General features: G+C 41.1%; 1 protein-coding gene across 3 annotated transcripts in view; it reads right to left on the reverse strand.

Moving 5' to 3' along the window:
* Positions 1 to 19251, reverse strand: part of RAB11FIP4 (RAB11 family interacting protein 4) — a 230674-nt gene extending 211423 nt beyond the window's left edge. For 2 of the 3 annotated variants that reach the window (XM_089478118.1, XM_089478111.1), the window contains exon 1: positions 19072 to 19251. In XM_089478118.1, the coding sequence (XP_089334244.1) occupies positions 19072 to 19212 (141 nt within the window). In that variant the 5' untranslated portion in view covers positions 19213 to 19251. The remainder of the gene's footprint in view (positions 1 to 19071) is intronic. The other variant, XM_089478108.1, reaches the window with a different exon arrangement.
* Between the last annotated feature and the right edge of the window lie 596 nt (positions 19252 to 19847).

Consider the following 19847-nt stretch of genomic DNA (forward strand, 5'->3'; position numbering starts at 1 on the left):
CCTTTTATCCAGCGCACTCACACCCATTCACCCAACCATTCACTTCATACCATTCTTCTCCCCCTTGAAAACCATTAAGCAAGAATCTAATCCTTTCAAGCCTTGGTTTCTGTCCCCAAGACACGGTTCTAGGTATATATACAGGTGTGATTTGGACCTGGTATGGCTTCTGTCTGCACTAAGATCCCTCCAAACCAACTGAGCAACAAGAGAAATAATATCTGATACAACACATAGGTCTATGATTCCAGCACCGTCACTTGTTTTTTCTTTTCTTCTCCTGTATGATTTTTTAACATTTTTCTGCCTGATGAACAAGCAGTGGCACTTCAAAAGCCTGCTTGATGTTTTCTGTGTATTTTGGCTGGGCAATAAAAGTATCACTTTTTTGTGGATTGTGGATTTTGTTTTATTTTGCTGTATGGTATCAACCCCTGAATATGCCTCCCAGGGAATTACACTCTGCCTAGGACACCTTGCAATTTTATTTCTCCCCCCTTCGCCTCCCCCTCACACACACACAAAAGCACAAAGAAACCACCAATAGATTGTGGACATGTTTTTAACTGCTCCAGAGATTCCCTTCTCATTTCTGTCTTACTGTAAACAGCAGCCAAGTCCCAGCTTATGGAGAAGCACCATGAATGCTGCATATTGCTAAACAAAAGGGCACAATTCACCCAGAGAAGTGTGAAAAAACCTGTAGTCTTTTTTTTTCAGCCAACATCCAAAGAAATTTGTAGTCGCGTTATTGTATTGTATCAACTCATTTGAAGCAGGCTTCTGCCAGGCTGGTTGCATAAATCATTTCTGCTTATTTCCATTCAGAATGACTCTGGTAAAGCCCAAGTCTCCTGCTGAAAGGAACTAATTTGATGCACAAATTACTATATTGAGAATAGCAGCAGGGGAATTAGGCCAGCTAGGATAAAAATCAGTGACAGCCACTCACTTATGATAAATATGCAAGGAAATAAAAGAAACATGGCAATAGAAGCACCAGGAAAAGGGTGGGGAAATTAAGAGTCTGCCAAGAGGGCTGACCAAAGTTCCATTCTGGTACCCATTTCAGATATAGGATCATAGAATCATTGGGAACCCCAGAAAAACTCAGCATTCTTCCAGACCAAGCTTTCATTGTATGAATCACCCAACCTCATGTTTAGAATTTTACTGGGGGAGGGAGAAGCACATCTGCACTCTCCAACTCCTTCTTCCATCTTTCCTGTACCCCAGAAAACTCTTGTTACAGAGGGAAAGACAGAAGAGCTGCATGCTCTTTTTACATTGTTAGCACTTGGAATTGACTATGTAGAAGCACCTGCAGTGTCTTGGAAATATATTTAGGCCTTAGAGCACTGCCCTTAATCTCCTGAGTCTCTTAAGACCCACATACACACACACACACACACACAAAAGCACCAACTTGGTCAACAATTTGCCTCCACTCCAGTACTGTCAGAACTCACTCCTCTTCTACCCACAATGTCCTTTATACATTAGTATCCATATAACTTAGAATAAATGTTCATCTGAGACCACTTGATCACCTCCATTTTTTCAGGGTCTGTCCTTCTAGAACAGGTATATACACAATGTGTAGCTCTTATTGCTGTACTGCAGCTCCCGTTATCCTTTACAATTGGCCATGTCAGCTATGACTGATGGAGGTTGAACTCCCATAATATCTGGAGGGTCATATGATTCCCACCCTTGCACTAGAGCTATGGGACTTCCAGTTCCACATCTGGGGGGTCATGTGATTTCCAGATATGTGTCAGAACTATCACTGTCCTATCTATGTATTATGAAGACAAAGAAATAGCTGCTGGCAGCCTTTGTTCTTCCTTCCTCATCATTGCTCTCTTGCACCTTGCCTTGCTCTCTCTAAATCACTGCTTCACTGAATCTCTTCTTGGTTTGCCCTTTGCTTTACTTCAATAAAATGAGAGGACCAGTAAGAGAAGAGTGTAAGACTGTGTATACAAAGGGCAAACCTTTTTAGCAGCCCATGGTATCCATAGAACTGTTCTCATTTTGGATTAATGTTTTGGATTAACAAGGATCAAACTGCTGCTCCTTTAATGGTTCCCTCTAGATATTATGAGCACTGTTTGATCTTTCTTTATTTCCCTCCTCCTCTCCTCTGTCTTAGATATTTCAAATGAGTTTATTTTCTTCATATCAGCTTCATTCACTGTCCAGCTTTTATAACCATACATAGAAATGAAAAATATGATGGTGTGGCCTTTCCTAACTTTAGTATTCAGTTATATATGTTTGCACTTTAAGATTTTGTGTTGTTACTTCATAGCTGCCCTTCCAAGTTCCAGTCTTCTTCTGATTTTTTTTACTGCAGTCTGCATTCTGATTAATGACTGAGCCAAAGTATGGAAAATCTTGAAAAATTTCAATGTCTTCATCATCTGCTTTAAGGTTTTTCTAACTCATCTCTGGTCATTAGTTTAGTTTAGTTTTTTATATTATTTTTATTAATTTTAACATAATCTAATTTACAATCTACAGTCAATGTAATATACATTCCAAACATAAAACAACAGAAAGAAAGAAAAACAAATAACTATTATTATTATTATTATTATTATTATTATTATGCTTTATTTATATAGCACTGTAGATTTACACAGTGCTGTACATGCAAAGAATAAAATAGATAAAGTAAACCTGTCTATGGCATACAATCTAAGAAATAATAGCATAATACATATAAATAATATATGACAATACAGGAAAGGGTTCAATAAAGTAAGGCAGGAAACAAATTAAAAATGTCAAATAACAAATGATAGTCACGCAATGCCTGACTAACACACAATAGGGCTCTGACTTCCCACGTCAGATTTAAAACATTATGACAAATGAGAAAGAAAAGTAAAAAGGGGAAGAAATATTATTATTCCATTTAGATCCCACTAAATAATCCTACTGAAATTACTTAAAAAAATAAAACAAACCCCAAACATTATATAATCAGATTTCTTATTGTTCAAAAATCCATTACCTTTTCCACTCTTTTAAAAAGTCTTCAATTGTCTTATCTTTTAGAACCCATATTAACTTGACTATTTGGACTAAATCTCTGTGACCTTAAAAAATCCATTCTTCCATCATTGATGCTTCAGTCCATTTCCAAGTTTGAGCAAACAATATTCTTACTGCTGTAGTCATATATTAAAGAAGTAATCCATACTCTCCAGCTCTCTATTCATCATGCCCAACAAAAATATTTCTAGTAAATTAAAAATTCTCCTTTTAACATTTTTTGGATTAATATATAAACCTTAGACCAGTAACTTTTCATCTTCTTACAAGTCCACTACATATGAAAATGAGAAGCCCTTCTTATTTTGACATCTCCAACGTTGATTTAAAACATTCTGGAATGTTCTAGTGCATAGCCTCTTGTCTCACAGGAGCATGCCATCGTACCACCATGGAAAGGTACTCTGCTGGATTTTAGTTATTTATTGTCATTTCTCCTGTCTCTTTATCATATTTTAAATTGTTATACAGTGCCTAGAGGACTGGTTGAAGGGGTATTAAATAAATAAAAAATGTGATTACTGTGGCCACTTTCCTTCTAATTCTGAGAAGAGGAGCAAATAATTAAGCCATGCCTATCTACTCTTGGGTTTACAACACACCCCTATAACATGTGGACAAATAACCTGTAAGTACAAGGCTAAATGCAATCTTCTTTTCATAATAATCAGTTTCGATTTTTCAGAGGGGAAAAACTTTCTACACTTGTAATTACTCAAATGAAGACAGCAAATGTGTGTGGATTAAAAGGGATTTGTCATTTTGGATTAACAAGGATCAAACTGCTGCTACTTTAATGGTTCCCTCTAGATATTATGAGCACTGTTTGATCTTTCTTTATTTCCTTCCTCCTCTCCTCTCTCTTAGGTTTTAATTATTTTAGCAAAGACACATAAAAAGGGAAAGGGAAAGAGGGGGGAAAGAAAAATAAGAAACAACAAGAGTTGATTAAGAAATTAATTGGAATTGAACAATAATGCAATCTGTCTGCTGACCAAAAGGATACCAATAGAAATAAGGACTATAAAATCTACTTTCAAATCTAGACTGAACAGTAAGACATTCAGATAAATAGTGAATGTTTATCTTTCCAACCCTGGAGTATATATATGTCTCATAAAAAACCTAAGTTTTCCCAGGAAATCTTTGATTTACCTTGATATAGAGACTTGATGAGAGAAGAATGGAAGAATGGCTGCCCATCAGAACAGGCAATACTGAGCTTGATGGACCAACAATTTTACTCACTGTAAAGTACAATACATAATATGTACCTCCCTCCATCCAACTACTTTATTACCCTTTCACCCACAAGATGTTGGGTAGCACGTGACTGTCCATGGAAGGAACTTGTTACACCTGAGGACTAATGCTAAAGCAGCATATTTGAGAGCTTATTGAGGGGTTTTCCCCATCAATGAAAAAGTGCACTTTAACAATACTTTGGCCGCAGGTCAGTGATGAGACAGAGGCAGCCTTGTGGGATAAGTGTCACAAAAGGTGCTATTTTCCAACTTTAATGCTAGTTCAAGAGTCACTTGTGATGAAGTCCTTACACTGGATCCAGGGTCCATGAGAGATGAGTCCTGCCAGGCATTTTTTATTATCTTAAGGGCTCCTGACCTCAGAGGCAGGGCTTGAAAAATTTCCTCTTAGTACAACAATTCCCACAACTTCTCACTGCAGAATCATCATTCCTGACGTGCAGATTAGAATCAGGAATTGTGTAGAAATCTTTCCATACTGGAGAATACTGCTTCCTTTCCTCTTTGCCCCCACACAAAAATTGAACATGGTCTGGGGACCCCAAGCACATAAATGGGCCCTTCTTCTAATTGGGGGACAGGCGATTCATCCTTACTTTCATATGCATGTCTTCCCTCCCAACGCATGTCCTCCACTTATATTTAAAAAGGGTCAGTATATGCAAATAGGATTTTCTTGTCCTAAACCCAATTACCCAGGATTGTGGCAGGAATTTTCAACAGGGGTGTATTGGAAATGGTCTTGACATTGTTGGTCTGTGAATGCCAATGATGACCCTAAGGTGAACCTATCATGGCAATTTCTCCTGGCAAGATTTATTTGGCAGGTTGATCAGTGCTTTCCTCTGAAGGATATGCTTTCCTCAACATAAACAATCAAACATCCCTCACTCCTACGCTAGATGGATCAAAGGTCTAGGCAATATCATATGTTCCTGTTGGACACAATGTCCAATATTGGACAGTGTTGGGAACATATCTTTCCTCTTGACGGCTGCTTAGTAGATGTACCACTAGAGGCTGCTCTCATGAAAAACACAACTGGCCCATCAAACTGTGACCATTTCATGTGGGAAACAAATCAAGTTCAGTTTCATCCAAGAAAGCACATCGCTGGTGACTGTCTTTATAACCCCGGGTACAAGAAGCCTTTGATGGTATGGTGTACAAATTAAGGCACTAGAAATAAAAAAAAATCACGACAGAACTACTTCTTGGCTTCCTTTAGGATTCAGATGGATTTTCTTTTAACGGAGCCAAGATAGTAAGCTTTCCTGGCACTGAAGCAACTGAGATGTCTGCCAAAGTGCTTTATGAAATAAAAGCATCCTTCTTTAATCTGTGTCCCTACTGGAAGTGCACCCCACTGCTCTGAAACTATAGCAAGAAACTAATTATTCCATCACTGTGAAGTTGCTGGAAACATGCTTGCTTGGGTTATTTTTACCACTCATTTCTGTAAGTATTCTTTTTTTAAAATCCACAAGCCAAAAAGTTTGTATTCTTAGCAGCTTCTGTTTGCTCTTGCTCTTGCTCCAAATTAAAAAAAATGGAAAACCAAGTGTAGCAGCAGTGCTGGGTAGCACAGTAGCCACCTGGGCATCACAGCAGAGGATCCTGGGTGATGGGGACTTCAGGGCAGCTCTGGGACCAGAATATTCCAGGCTGTTCCAGGAGTATTCTGGCCTGTGCAGATACACCCTCTCATAATGGAGATCATCTGCAAGTTATATGACTTAATTAAGTTCAACAGACATTTAACAGCAAACAAAAGATGTTTTCCAACAGACAAATCACAAGTATGTTAATAAGCATGTGTCTTTAACATCTGCTTGACAAGGAGAAACTGCTTGTGAGACTTTCCTATAATTTCAACTGTACATCAGGAGAAGTTTCACTTGCTAAACAGTTCCTGGTAAATCAGTACGTAGAGAGATCTTGTAGCACCTTTGAGACTAACTGAAAGAAAGAAATTGGCAGATGCATCTAAGGAAGTAGACTGAAGTCTATGAAAGCTCGTGCTGCCAATTTCTTTCTTTTAGTTAGTCTCAAAGGTGCTACAAGATCTCTCTATGTACTGATTCTACAGACTAACATGGCTATATCTTTGAGTTCCTGGTGAAGTGGCTTTCAAAAAGGCACAGAAATCATACCAAAAAAAAGTTGGCTGCCCTAGCAATGAAGCAACCATAACATAGTAATCTTCCTCAGAAACACTGGCTAAATCAAGAATGGGGATCATGTGGCTTTCCAGGTGTTTTTGGACAGCAATTCCCAGCAGTTCTACCCAGAAAACCTGGGAGTTGCTGACCAATTACTGTACATCTAGAGGCTGTGTGATTCCCATTGCTGGTCTAAGGGCTTGTTTAGCAACACAATGAGACTCCTTTCGCTTCATTTTTCCTATAGAGATAGTATAGATGAGATGGAATCCAATATGTGTGACTATGATCTTCCTTGACTAAGAAATGGGATCCCATGCCCTCAGTCACTGAGCAGAAGATACGGTTTTTGCAGCTTGTCACAAGGAAAAGAGTAAGTAAGTACTGAATCTGTAGAAACTGTGAAAGATACAAAGGCCAAGTATTGGTTTAAGAATGAAGTCACACCAAAAATACAAGACAATATATCATATCAGCAACAAAGGATAGCAGAATACAGCATGTGATGCTTGGAGTATCAAACACCTTTGTGTGTGTGTGTGTGTGTGTGTATGCACTGGGACAGAATGCTGATTGCCAGATGTTATGGAACATCCAAGAAAAGCAAAATCCTCTTCGAACTGCCAGCAATTACCTGCAAGTGAAAGGCAAGTGAAAGGAAAAGCTGCAAGTGAAAGGCAAAACTGTAATATATATGATATCCAAGGTAATTTAGTTCAAGATGAGATAAGTACTCTCTTATATATGATAACAGCCGCTAGGCTGCTCTGGGCTAAATATTGGAAATCTAGCAGAATCCCCAAAAAAGCGGAATGGATTGCCAAAGTGAAAGATTTAGCAAACTTGGATATGATATTTATGTATAAAAACAATAGATCCACGCAACAATACAAGGAGAAGTGGGATAAGATTGCTTTATTATGAGAAAACAAGTATGATTGAATGTGTTTCTCTTTATGTAAATATAAGTTCTATAATAAAAAATGGAAAAAAAAAACTGTAATATATACACAAGCCTTGGAAGCCTTTTCTACTCACATTCATGTGGCATTTGTGTTGCCACATTTCACTTCTTCAAATCCAGGCATCTAATTTGGATATTATGCAAATTATTCTAGTTTGCACTTTAATTATGCAAATTCAGCACATTCATCATTGCATTGTTTTCTTCCACTATATTTCAGCCTTCATACAGGGATGTCCCTGCGAATATGGGGGGATGTGGGCCACATCAAATGACATCCTAAGGGGGGGGGGGTGACACCACTGCTCCCCAAACATCTGCTTTGGGCCAGAAATGGACTGTGACATTTGTATGCATCCCTTTAAAAAGCTGAAAAGATGGTGTTAGTGTGGTGGGACACTGTGGGAGGAGAAAGGAGATGCCTTGGGTTTTTGGAAAAAATAATAATTATAAATTGTAAAATTTAATTTAAAAACTTTTAAAAATTATTTTTAATATTTTTTTTAAAAAACCACATCTTACAAAATGTTCACTTTAACCTCATGAAACAATTACATGTAAATGCATTTAGGCTGTGCATGTGGTTTTATAATTTAAAGGTATAATTTTGATTTTGCTAGCCATTACATTCAGTGATATACAGGTATTACCATTTATGAGTAACATTAGTACAAAAATATTACTTAGGATTCTGTATGGTGTGGTATGGAAGAGGCAAGTGGGAGTGAAATTATGAGTTACTGCACTGGGTGATGCCAACCCTAATGACTCCATTGCCTTCATACCAATTTTTAGTTTCCACTGTCCTGAGAGAACCAGTAAAAACTAAGCTTTGTTGTGTGACCTTGGTACACCACTGCCTCTTAGCAAATTTGCCTTACAAGCCTGTTGCTTATTGTTCTCTGCTACTCACCCCGCTCACTTCCCTTCCTGCCCATTTTCTATGTTCACCTTATGCAATACATCCCTCTCTGACTTCTTACATGCCACTGCTCACACCACTCATCCTTTCTTCCCTCTTAACTCTCTCCTGTACTTCATCTTGTACCTTTACAATATACCCCCCCCCCCCCCGCTTCTTAAATGCTGCCTCTCACTTCCCTTGTGCTTGAAAGGGTGGGTTGGATTTGTTTCTCACACAATTTCACAGACAATTTCACATTTAGTCCCATATCATAGTTCCTACAAGAGCTAGAGACTTACTTTTTTTAAAGAATGAAAGCTTTGAATCCAGTCCTGGTGATGGTCCAAATGGATACTGGGTGCCTTGGGGATATGGCAACCCTATCTGGTATGTTACTAGGAATGACAGAACACTCAAGAAGGATCCAGTGTGGTATTATGATTTATAGAGGTCTGTTGAATAAGAAGATCCCTACTCAAATCATGTAAACTCATTTGGTGACATTAGGTAGGTCACACTCTCTCAGCCTCAGAGGAAGGTAGTCGCAATTCTCTTCTGAATAAAGCCTATGATAAGTTTGCAAAGAGTCAGCCAACTCAAAGGCACATAACAATTCATGAAGCCTAGCAGTCCACAATACATCTTGAGTTGATATGATGTTTTCTTACCAGATTCCCTTATTGCAGCTTCCACCTTGCTTTCTAGAATTTGGGATTCATCTTTGTATGGTTCTTCATTTCATGTGTCATTCATTTTTTCATCTCTTTTATATAACTCTTCTTTGTGTCACATCCAATTTTTTTTTTAATTTCTTCTTGATCTTGTAGTATATTCCACTTATTGTCATAGAGCATCCTGGCCCATAGTTTCAACTTCACACAGGATTAAAATGTATACATTGCCCAGTTACATAGCCATAATATTAAAGCCACATCTCATCCCCAAACAGATGTGAATGAAAAGGAAGATTAAATTAGTTTTGCTTGCTTGACTTTAAGATGAAAATGGATCCAAACACATCAGTTTTTGGAGGACATAGTGGAAACCATCTACCCCAAAATACAAACACGCTGATAGAGGTTACTGTTACTACAAACTCTACAATAGTAAAAGCATAATCTTGCATATCCTTACTTTGAAGTAAGTTCCACTGAATAAACGGTCACTCTCTTTTGACTTTGCAGTCTACTGACTAACCATGTGCAGGACTATACCCAAACTTGCTTCCTAGAATGAGGATTCTTGCTGTGCTTAAGTAAAACCAAGACAAAATTAATCTTGAAAGGCGGAGGGCAGGGGAACCCTTTCCCTGCTTATTTTCAAGTGAATGCCTTTAATTATATTTTGAATCGGAAGTAATAGAGATGTATGATATTGTGCATTCTATTTACAACCACACTGTTCTTGTAAAACCATGCATTATATGGCCAGCAATTGTGTCTGACATTTCCTGTGTTCATTCATCTCTCTAATAATTCCCTCCTTCCCACAGTTAATTGAGTACACCAAGCTTTTTCTTGTACACACACACACACACACACACACACACACACACACACACTTCAGCTGGTAATGATGCAGAAAGCAATGCTGTATTACCAAGTACTGCATATTACTTTTAGAGAAATGAACCTATTAAGATTCTCTATAGATCTACTACTCACTAATAGCTTTCACTGAGCTCACTACGATTTTCTTCTAGGGAAATTTGTACCAAATTCCAGCAGTAATCTATAAACCAGTAGGAACACAATGAACCAACTACCACCTAAGTAATACTGTACTGATGAAATAAAGAAACTTAGGGAATAAGGATTTGTCTGAATGCCACTCAGCTCTAGTACTGAAAACCAATTCTTGGGATCAGGTATCTTTAATTCTAAGTTTATTTTCCAGAAAGCTCTAGCTAATAGGTCTTTGGCCCTGGGGAGGGTAGGTGGAAGAGGTAACAATCCTGAAGTATTTTTTTTTGTAAGTAGCTCAGTGCAATAGATATAATTCTCCCCATTTTTATCAGGTAGATTACTTTCTCCAAGCTTACCTGACAAGCATTATGTAATGTGGATCAAAGTCTTTACAACATGTGGCTGGATTGAAGCAGCTACAAGTGGCCCTGCTTAGCCTTTGAGACCAGATGGGATCTGGTGCCTTCAGGATATTTAGGCCTCAATAGATAGTCTAACTTGATTAAATTTACAGCCATAAATTGTTTGTGGATTCCTTTTAAACTGCTTGAATCAGAATGTCAGGTTACCATATAATCTTCAGCACTGGACTGTGGGCAGTTCTAATTTAAGTACAATTAAGAGATATATAAAGAAATAATATAAGGTCCAAACAGACAGGCCAAAATAAAGCTGCTTCGGGTCACTTTGGAAGTGTGCTGTTTAAATGATGCATGCATCCTAAGAGGCTGGAAGCCACACCAAAGCCACACTCCAGTCCTAAGGACTGAAACATGGCTTTGGTGCAGCTTCTGGCCTCTTAAGATGTATGTGTCATTTAAACAGCATACCCCCAAAGTGACCTGAATCAGCTTTAATTTGGCCTGTCTGTTTGGGCCCATAGTTCCTCCTCTTTGTCTTGCCAGTTTGGGCTGTCTCTGTGTGTCTGTGTGCAAGGTTTTTTTTAATGATTTTTATTATTGTAAAGCAGCCATACAGGCTGCAAACAAGTGCAGATAAACAAGGAAGAAGGGGATGCTCAGCTCCCTCATTTCCCATGTGTGCACTGAAGACAGCACCATGCTATGCTGATTTCCAAACTGAAAAAGAAAGGTACAATGAGTACCCCTAAATACTTCCTTCTGCAGACCAAAAAGCCTCTTAGGGAAGGGGATTTTGAAAAGCTGAAATTAACTGTTCTTCCTCCAGCTGAGAAGCCCCTCCTTTTCTCTACAGAAACATGTAGTCTACTAGTTCTATTTTTGGCTTTAAAAGAAGCACAGAAGAAAGAGACATAGAAATAAATGTGTTAAGTCTTTGAGGTGCTACAGGTCTCCTTGTCATTTTTATCACAACAGACAAATACAGATGCCCTATTTGGAAAATGTGTTACATCTAGTTTGTCCCACTTTCAGTGTGGACAAGGTGATTAATCTGTTTTAATACAGCAGAGTGATAGGATGTCACCTGCAATCATGTAAGGCATGCCTGTAAGGCTACCCAAGGGGTGCAGGGACAAGAAATGCCACCTCCACTATTGTCCACTCCTGTTCTGTCAGAGAAAACAGTAGGTACACTCATCCTTCTTAATCAATAAGCCCTAGTACTTCGACCCCAAGAATCCTACCTTTACTATACCACTGGGTGCACATGCCCAGGTTGCCTCCAGAGATCTAGACTGAGTAAGTAGGATTGACTGTCTCAAGGGGTCTATCTGTTAAGTACATGGGCATTTCTGCAACATACCCTGGAGGCCAAAGGGGTGGCCTTGTACCACACTGCATGCAGATGGTGCAGTCACAGTCTGCTCTGGCATCTCTTGACAGCAAACACAGGGCTCATTATCTCTCCCTTTTTCTCAGGAGCAACTTTGAACAAACACAGATAACCAAACCTTATGTACAGACATCATTCTATATCCAAGGTGGGAATCATAAGTCCCTCCAGACATTGTTGAACTGCAGCTTCCAGCATCTCCCACTCTGAGCTATCCTGGCTAGAGCTGCTGGGACTCCTTGCCCAACATCTTCTGGAGACCTGCACAATTTCTATCCCTCTTTAACAGGCTGCCAGACTGTCAAGACATCCAACAGTTCATGGCATTTATGACTGATATGACAGAATCTAGCTGCCTTGTTTTGAACTAATTGAAGTTGCTCAACTTGGCACAGACATACCCCAAATTATAGTATATTGGAGAAGTGCAGCTTGGAGGTTACCTGTGTGTGCACTACCAATCTTCAGAACCCCCAGCTCTAGAAAGGTATGCTGTGAGCTTATGGCAGCCAGACTCAAGTTACATTTCCATGCTTATCCAGCACTATTAAGTCACCTCTGGTCATTAACAAACACGCCCAAGCTAACAGCTAAAACGGAGGCACAACATGCAGCAACTTTCCCTCTGCAAAAAGTGATGCACAGAGACCAAAATGCTTCATCTATAGAATTTTCCATTCATAGAGCTTTTTGAAATAAGAGCCCTATCGTCACAAAACAAAAGGGCAAGCAATCCCTTTCCTCACTAGGCCACATGGTTGTAAGGCTAAATGGACAAACAGGATGACTATGGGAATATAATGTGTATCACACAGCAAAATTTTAAAAAATCAAAAGCAACATATGGCATAAAATCAGTAACTAAGGCGCCTTACAGACCGCCCATTTGGGGCGGCCTGTAACCGGACCTTTCCCCGCTGGATCGGGGCCTCAGCTGCCACAACGGCAGCCTCCGAGGCCCCGATCCACCGCTTTCCAGGCTGCGGGGAAGCTGCAAAAGGCTGCTTCCCTGCGGCCTGGAAAGGGGTGTCCTTGGGCTTCAAGCCCCAAGGACACCTGGCGGTCGCAGGGAGGAGGAGAAACGGGCCGCTTGGCCCCTTTCTCCTCTGCATTGCTGGCACAGCCATGTAAAGGCTGCGCCCAGCAATGCAAAGCTGGAAGGAGCTCCGAAACGGAGCTCCTTCCGGGGCCGCAGAAAGAGTGCCCTAGGTGCCCTCGCAAGGCCCCGCTATGTCACAACCGCGCCACCCCGTTTAGAGGCGACGCGGTCGTGATGTAGTCATGGCAGCACCCATGTGCATAGGGCACTACCATTTTGTACGGACTGGGTCCGTACTAGGGTTAGGGGCGTCAAGAAGTGACGCCCCTTCCTAACCCTAGTACAGACCCAGTCTGTACTTTTATGCCCGTTTGTAACGGGCCAAAGTCATATTTAATCTGAAGGTTTTTTCCTAAAAAGACACCAGCATTCTACATCCACATCCAAAGTCTTCAGCTACATCACTACAAAGCTGCAGCTAAGAAACTCTTGGTTAATAAATTTCAAACAGGTAATGGAATGGACTGTTGCAGTGACCCAGAGCACATCAAACTCAGTTACTACAGAGTTATTGAATACTATTTTTTTCTAATCTGCAGAAGCAAGTGTGAAATAAAAAGGTTGACAACTGATTGGAAAACCAGGCCCAACTTGCTGCTGGCTTTTAACAGCATCTTACTTTGCAGAAATAAACTAGTGATGATTCTCATGATTTGAAGAGAAATGTTATTATCTGAACCCCTGGCAGATCAAGCTCCTTTTATAAGCAGAAAATCAGTGACTACTAAGAAGTTAGCAATGTTTCAATAGATGCTATGTAAAGGGAAGACAACTCCTTTCCTCACACATACACAAAGATGTAAGACTAAATGGACCAATAGGGTAATAGTACAAACACAGGAAATCTTATTGTACAGTAAACTAAAAAATTACAACTTGTGTGTTGTCCTGTCTGGCAAAGATGTGTGGCACGTACATCCTACCTTCTAGTGAGTTTCAAAGGTGAAGTAGTTAGAGTATCAGTCTAGGACTGGAGAGATGCCTGTTCACATCTCCTCAGGCTTGAAATTTAAAGCATAACATGCAGTCTTGTACCTATTGCCTTCTCTCAGCCTACCCTACCTTCAACAGCTGCTCGCTCCTATGTTAGTGAGGCAGCATACCCATTCCAACCTTTACTTCAAACTTTTAAGGAGTTATCTCAGGTAGTGAACCTATTTTATGGATAGAATACAGGAACTTGACAATTGGGTTAAAAGATGGAGTGAGTTTATTGTGACACTGCTGTAGAAACTATCAGCCACCACTGCCATAATTTGTGGGACTCAATGGGATTAAGATGAACTCCTTGGGGAAAGTGAATGATAAAAATGTAATATAATAAACTGTCTCCCTCCACACAAACATGTAGCCCAGATCACTGGAAAAAATATAACATTTACTTCAGGTTTTTCCATTTTGCTTTGCATGTGCTTGGTTCAAACTCTCCATCAGAAGGAAGTTGTCTATTTTCAGATAATGCCCGACCCATCTTGTTATCCTCAGTCCTTCCCCAATGCTTTGTAACCCTGACCAATTTTAAGGGGTCTAACACAACCACAAAAACATCAAGACTGTCAAACCAATGTGACAATTCCAGGCAGTTGCAAGGATGCCACTAATGCAGCTGTACAACACAAACACTTGCATAGGGTGATCAGCTGCGGGACAACTGTACCTTTTAAGAGGTATGTACAGCCAGCATGGCATAGGGGCTTGAGCACTGGATGATGACTATGGAGACCAGGGTTTGATTCCACACTCAGCCATGAAACCCATTGAGAAATCTTGGGCAAATCACACTCTCTCAGCCTCAGGGGAAGGCAATGGCAAAACTACTCTGAACAAATCTTGCCAAGAAAACCCCATGATAAGTTCATCTTAGGGTCATCATAAGTCAAAAACAACTTGAAGGCACACAACAACAACAAGAGTTTAGGGCCATCCCAAGACATTTCACATCCTGAGATGAAAGACATAATAGCTCCCTCTTCTTAGTCTAGACTACCAGTGGAATCCACTATACCTGAGTAAACAGTCTAGTTTTGTGGTCACAGAATGGCTGTGTGAAAGACACAACTCTGGGATAGTGGTTTGAGTGTTGGACTATCACTCTAGAGGCCACACTTTCAATACATGCTTGGCCATGGAAATCCACTGGGTGACCTTGGGCAAGTCACACTCTCTCAGCTTCAGAGGAAGGCAATGGTAAATCTCCTCCAAACAAATCTTGCAGAGAAAACCATGTGATAGGGTTGCTTTAGGATTGCCATAACCTGGAAATATCTTGAAGGCACATCACCACCACCACCACCACAACAACAACAACAACAAGGACAATAGTGTGAAAGATACAGCTCTGAACCCCCAGCAATAGTGAACAGGCAGGAAATTCAAAAGTAGCAGTTGAAGGCTGCTCCTGTTGCCCATTTGGATTACCTCACTTGGCCTAATTGTTCAGTTTCAAGCATCACATCAAAGCTCTCTTTTTGCAGAGCTTATGAGTTAGCAAATGAACATTCTTTTCTTCCCATAGTGTTCTACCTTTGAACACACAATCATTGACAGATGCAAGCAAGAACCATAAAATGTTTATATACACACTCTCTCACACACACATCCTGTAGACAATGTTTTACATCTATTCTGTAGTTCTGCTTCAGGTTGGTATAAGCAGTTTTCATGTGATGTAAACCATTTTGAGGGTTATTATAATAAAAAATATCATGCACATAAAAGAAAGTTGCATCTATCAAATTATCTTCCTTCACATGAATATCAGAAGTACCTCTTTGCATCCAGTCACCACAGTTTTGCATGGGCCAGGCAATTACTCATTTCCCCCAGTGAGGAAGACAAAGTGGGATATAATTGGTGAATGTAAAACAAATGCCCATCTTTTATTCTAATGTACATTTTCATGTAGCATGTCTACTTGGATTTTCTTTAAAGAAGGGGAAAACATGCACAAGACAACCGTATGGAATTTATGAGGTTGCCATAAGTCAACAGGTGACTTGAAGGCACATGCACACACAAGGTTTATTAAAACATTCTTAAAACCTCCCAAATTTTATCTTGATCATGGCAGTTTGTTAGAAAAGAGATGATATTTTTGCAAAGGTTTTTTAAAAGATTGCAAAAACAAGCAATACACAGACAGGTTAGTTTGTGAAATCATTAAAAAAAACACCAACAACATTGTTAAGCCCATTGGTGTCAAACCCATTATTCTTCATCCACTCATTTTAATATTTATACAACAACAGTACCTTGCAGCAGGAGACCCACAGTGCAAGACTGACACAAGCAAGAACCAGAAGTATATTGCAAACAATAATTGATTCTGAGCATGTTTGGATCAGACATGTAAGTAAAAGCAATGAATGGCAACTTTAAAAGCTGCAATGTTATCACCCATGGAAGCCAAATGCCGTATTATAGTCCTTGTTGATAGGAATGTTGTCTTGTAGAGGCCATAGATTGTAAACCAACCAATCCCACCCACCCCCACCAAAAGAAACATCTTCAATGTTCAAACTGGTTATGGTATGTCCAGTTTCCATTCAGTAACAAAACCAATTACAATCTTAAAAACCAGTTATTCCAGATTTTTACATTTTAGTTTCCTATCTGAAGATTACAATGTAATGCTTCACTCTTCAAACCACTGGCTTTAAAATAATCCCCCTGACTTTAGCTGGCTGCAACAATGTAATAATTATTTGGCAGTCCCAGGGCTCCATGCTTTGAACTTCCTTTACAAGACATTCATCCCACTCTGTAGTACAACTATAGACCTTAATGATGCTAGTGCTCCAAGAGCAAACACTTTGAGCAAGTACATCATACAAACCCTCCTTACATTCACATAAGTTTGTGGCTAAACCAATACTGAAACAACTCAAGCATTCCTGCTCAATGTCTCTCTCTCTCTCTCTCTCTCTCTCTCTAATACCATTTTAGAGAAAACAAGTGTGTTCTGTTTACATACAGGTAATAAAAGCAATAATTTGAACAAGAGCTTTTCCCTAAAGATATTGACATTCTTGGTGAAATCACTTGTTGAAACCTGTAAAGTCCTAGCAAAATCATGAAAAAGGTGTATATGGGAGACGAAGCAGGTAAGACATGTACCTGTAGAAGGGAGTGGGGAACAGGGATTTTTTAAAGCCAAGTAGCCAACTGAACGTGCATAGGAGTTGATGACAGAATAAAGGCACATTATTTCCAGGAGAGGTAGCAAATAAATAAATAAATGATGGTGATGATGATGATGATGATTGTCCAAGGTGCAATATCGCAAACAAAGAGCACTAAGAAGCAAATAAGTAATAGTCAGAAGTCACCAGTGCTCACAACAGGTACACAGGGCTGCTCTATATTATACATGGCAGCCTGCTATGGCTGCTCTAAAGTGCTGGGCACATTGCCTCCCTTCCTGAACATGTCCTACTACCACATGCAAGATTCAAGGCCATACACCTGGTACCTAGAAGGTAAACTGGAGGCCTATGAGAGAAATGGCTTCTATGGGGCTCCTGACATCTCTGTACAAGGGCCTTGTGTTCTTCCGCGACACTTGTATATACCTCCTGCTCCTGGCACACAGGACTTCAGCCATAAAGTCCAGCGTTACAGGGCTGATAGTAGACTTGCCACCATTTCAATTTCTGAAAGTTATAGTCTACCGTGGGCCTTTACTACATTTGCCTCTTCTGCACAGGGCAGGGAAATATACTGTATATACCCAACTATAAACTGACCTCTTGTGTAAGTTGAGGGAGGCTTTTGGGGCCAAAATTATGGATTTTGATGTGATAAATTGAGGGTAATACATAGGGGTATGTAGCAAAGGATCTAAGGGATGAAGCAAAAGAAAACAGAGCCAAAGAATTTACAACAATCCAGCAGACATAACTGTGCTCACACTAAAGGATGAAAGAGGAGAGAGGGGTTACTGCTTCCAGGTCAGATCACACTCTTGACTTTCACCTAGGGATGGTTCCTTGTTAAATAAGAGTTAAAGTATGTATATTGACCCGTGGATAAATTGACTCTGGTTTTGTGGGTCAATTTTTTGACTAAAATTTCTAGACTCACTTGTGAGTATATACAGTAATTTCTAAGCACCTACCCAACACCAACAGCAACAGGGGCATCTTCAAATTGCAAGGGAGGATTCTTGAAACATTGGGAGAGGCTTCCTCACAGTGAGAGCTGCCAGGCTGCCTTGGAAGGTGGCAGAATCTCCTTTGCTGGAGCTTTCCAAGCAGAGGTTGGATGTCCAGCCCTTCAGGGATGCTTTAGTTGTCCTGGCAGAGTCTGGGCTAAATGACCCCTAGGATCCCTCCAGGCTGACTTTCTGAACTGTAATCCCCTGGAAGGTTCAAGCCACACAAAGGCCCTTCTTTCCTCTCAAACAGGTGGAATTACAGTGGCTAGAGGGAGAGATGTGGCATAGTGGTTTGACCATTGGACTACAACACTGGAGACCAGAATTTGATTCCCAGCTCAGCATGAAACCCACTGGGTGACCTTGGGCCAGTCACACTCTCTCAGCCTCAGGGAAAAGGCAAGTGCAAAACCTCCTCTGAAGAAATTTTGCCAAGAAAACCTCATGGCCTTAGGGTTGCCATAAGTCAGAAAATGACTTGATGGCACACAACACATGGAGAGAGGGGGGAAAAACCCCTCTGCACATGCTTAGAGGCATGCTGTCACTTCACATCCTCCTAGCACCCTTCCTGGAAAATACCAAACCCAGGTCTATTCTGGTCAAGGAGGGCAGAAATCTGAGCAGAGGAAAGATTTAAGGGCAGGGTGAGCAGGCACCTCCCCCGTTTCTAGGACCTGTCCTACATTTCCACCTTCATTTCCAGGATCAGTTCCATAAGCCCCTCCATTTCCAGCCTGACTCGAAATTGATATTTCTAGGCGCTTTCATTTTGGCCCTGTCCTCCATTTCCCCCTCTGCGATGTCCTACATTTTGCCCTCCTTTGGGATGATGAGGCACCCTCTCCATCCGGTGCCTCTGAATAAGGGGCTTTGGAGGCGGACAGGGGGACCAAACTCCCCTTCCTAAAATCCCATAGAATGGAGAGCCCGGGCAGTTAGAGCGGGATGAAACCGGGCGATTCCCCCAGTGTGGCTCCAGCATCCCTCTCTCTCCTGTGTCGTATGTGGTGCCTTACCTCCTCCTCCTCTCCCTGCCCAAACTGGAGCCCCAGGGCCACGAAATGCTCCACCCGGATGAAGCCATCGGCATCCTCATCGCAGACGTCGAAGACCTCCTTGAGCTTCTGCAAGAAATGCCTGAGGCTGGGGGCCTCCATGGCGGAGGGAGGGGAGGGGGCTCAGGTGGGAGCCAAGGGGGAAAGGCGCTGGCCAGCCATCGCAGCAGCAGCGGCAGAGGCAGAAGCAGACAGCCCTCCAGCAGCCATGCTCGCTGCCTCCAGCCCCAGCAGCTCAGTGACATCAGCGGAGGAGGAGGAGGAACAATGGACCAAGGCGGGCAGGAAGGATGCACATCAAAGGCAGCAGCAGGAGCAGCAGCAGCAGGATGGCTGGCTTGACTGGCAGGGAGGGACCCAGGGGGACCAGCCCTCCTCCTTTCCCAGCACATGTACTGTACTCCCATTTCAGCCCCCTCTTCCTGGAGGGATCCCAAACCGCCCTCCATTCATAGAATCATAGTGTTGGAAGAGACCACAAGGACCATCCAGTCCAACCCCATTTTGCCATGCAGGAACTCACAATTAAAGCACCCCCTGTGACAGGTGGCCATCCAGCCTCTGCTTGAAGACCTCCAAGGAAGGAGATTCCACTACACTTAAGGGAGTGTGTTCCACTGTCAAAACAGCCCTTATGTTGAGGTGGAATCTCTTTTCCTGTAGCTTGCATCCATTGCTCGGGGTCCTGTTCTCTGGAGCTGCAGAAAACAAGCTTGCTCCCTCCTCAATATGACATC

The sequence above is a fragment of the Sceloporus occidentalis genome, unplaced genomic scaffold, assembly GCF_023333645.1.
Source record: "Sceloporus occidentalis isolate IW3139 unplaced genomic scaffold, rSceOcc1.0.p SCAF_1, whole genome shotgun sequence".
NCBI classification, from domain to species: domain Eukaryota; kingdom Metazoa; phylum Chordata; class Lepidosauria; order Squamata; family Phrynosomatidae; genus Sceloporus; species Sceloporus occidentalis.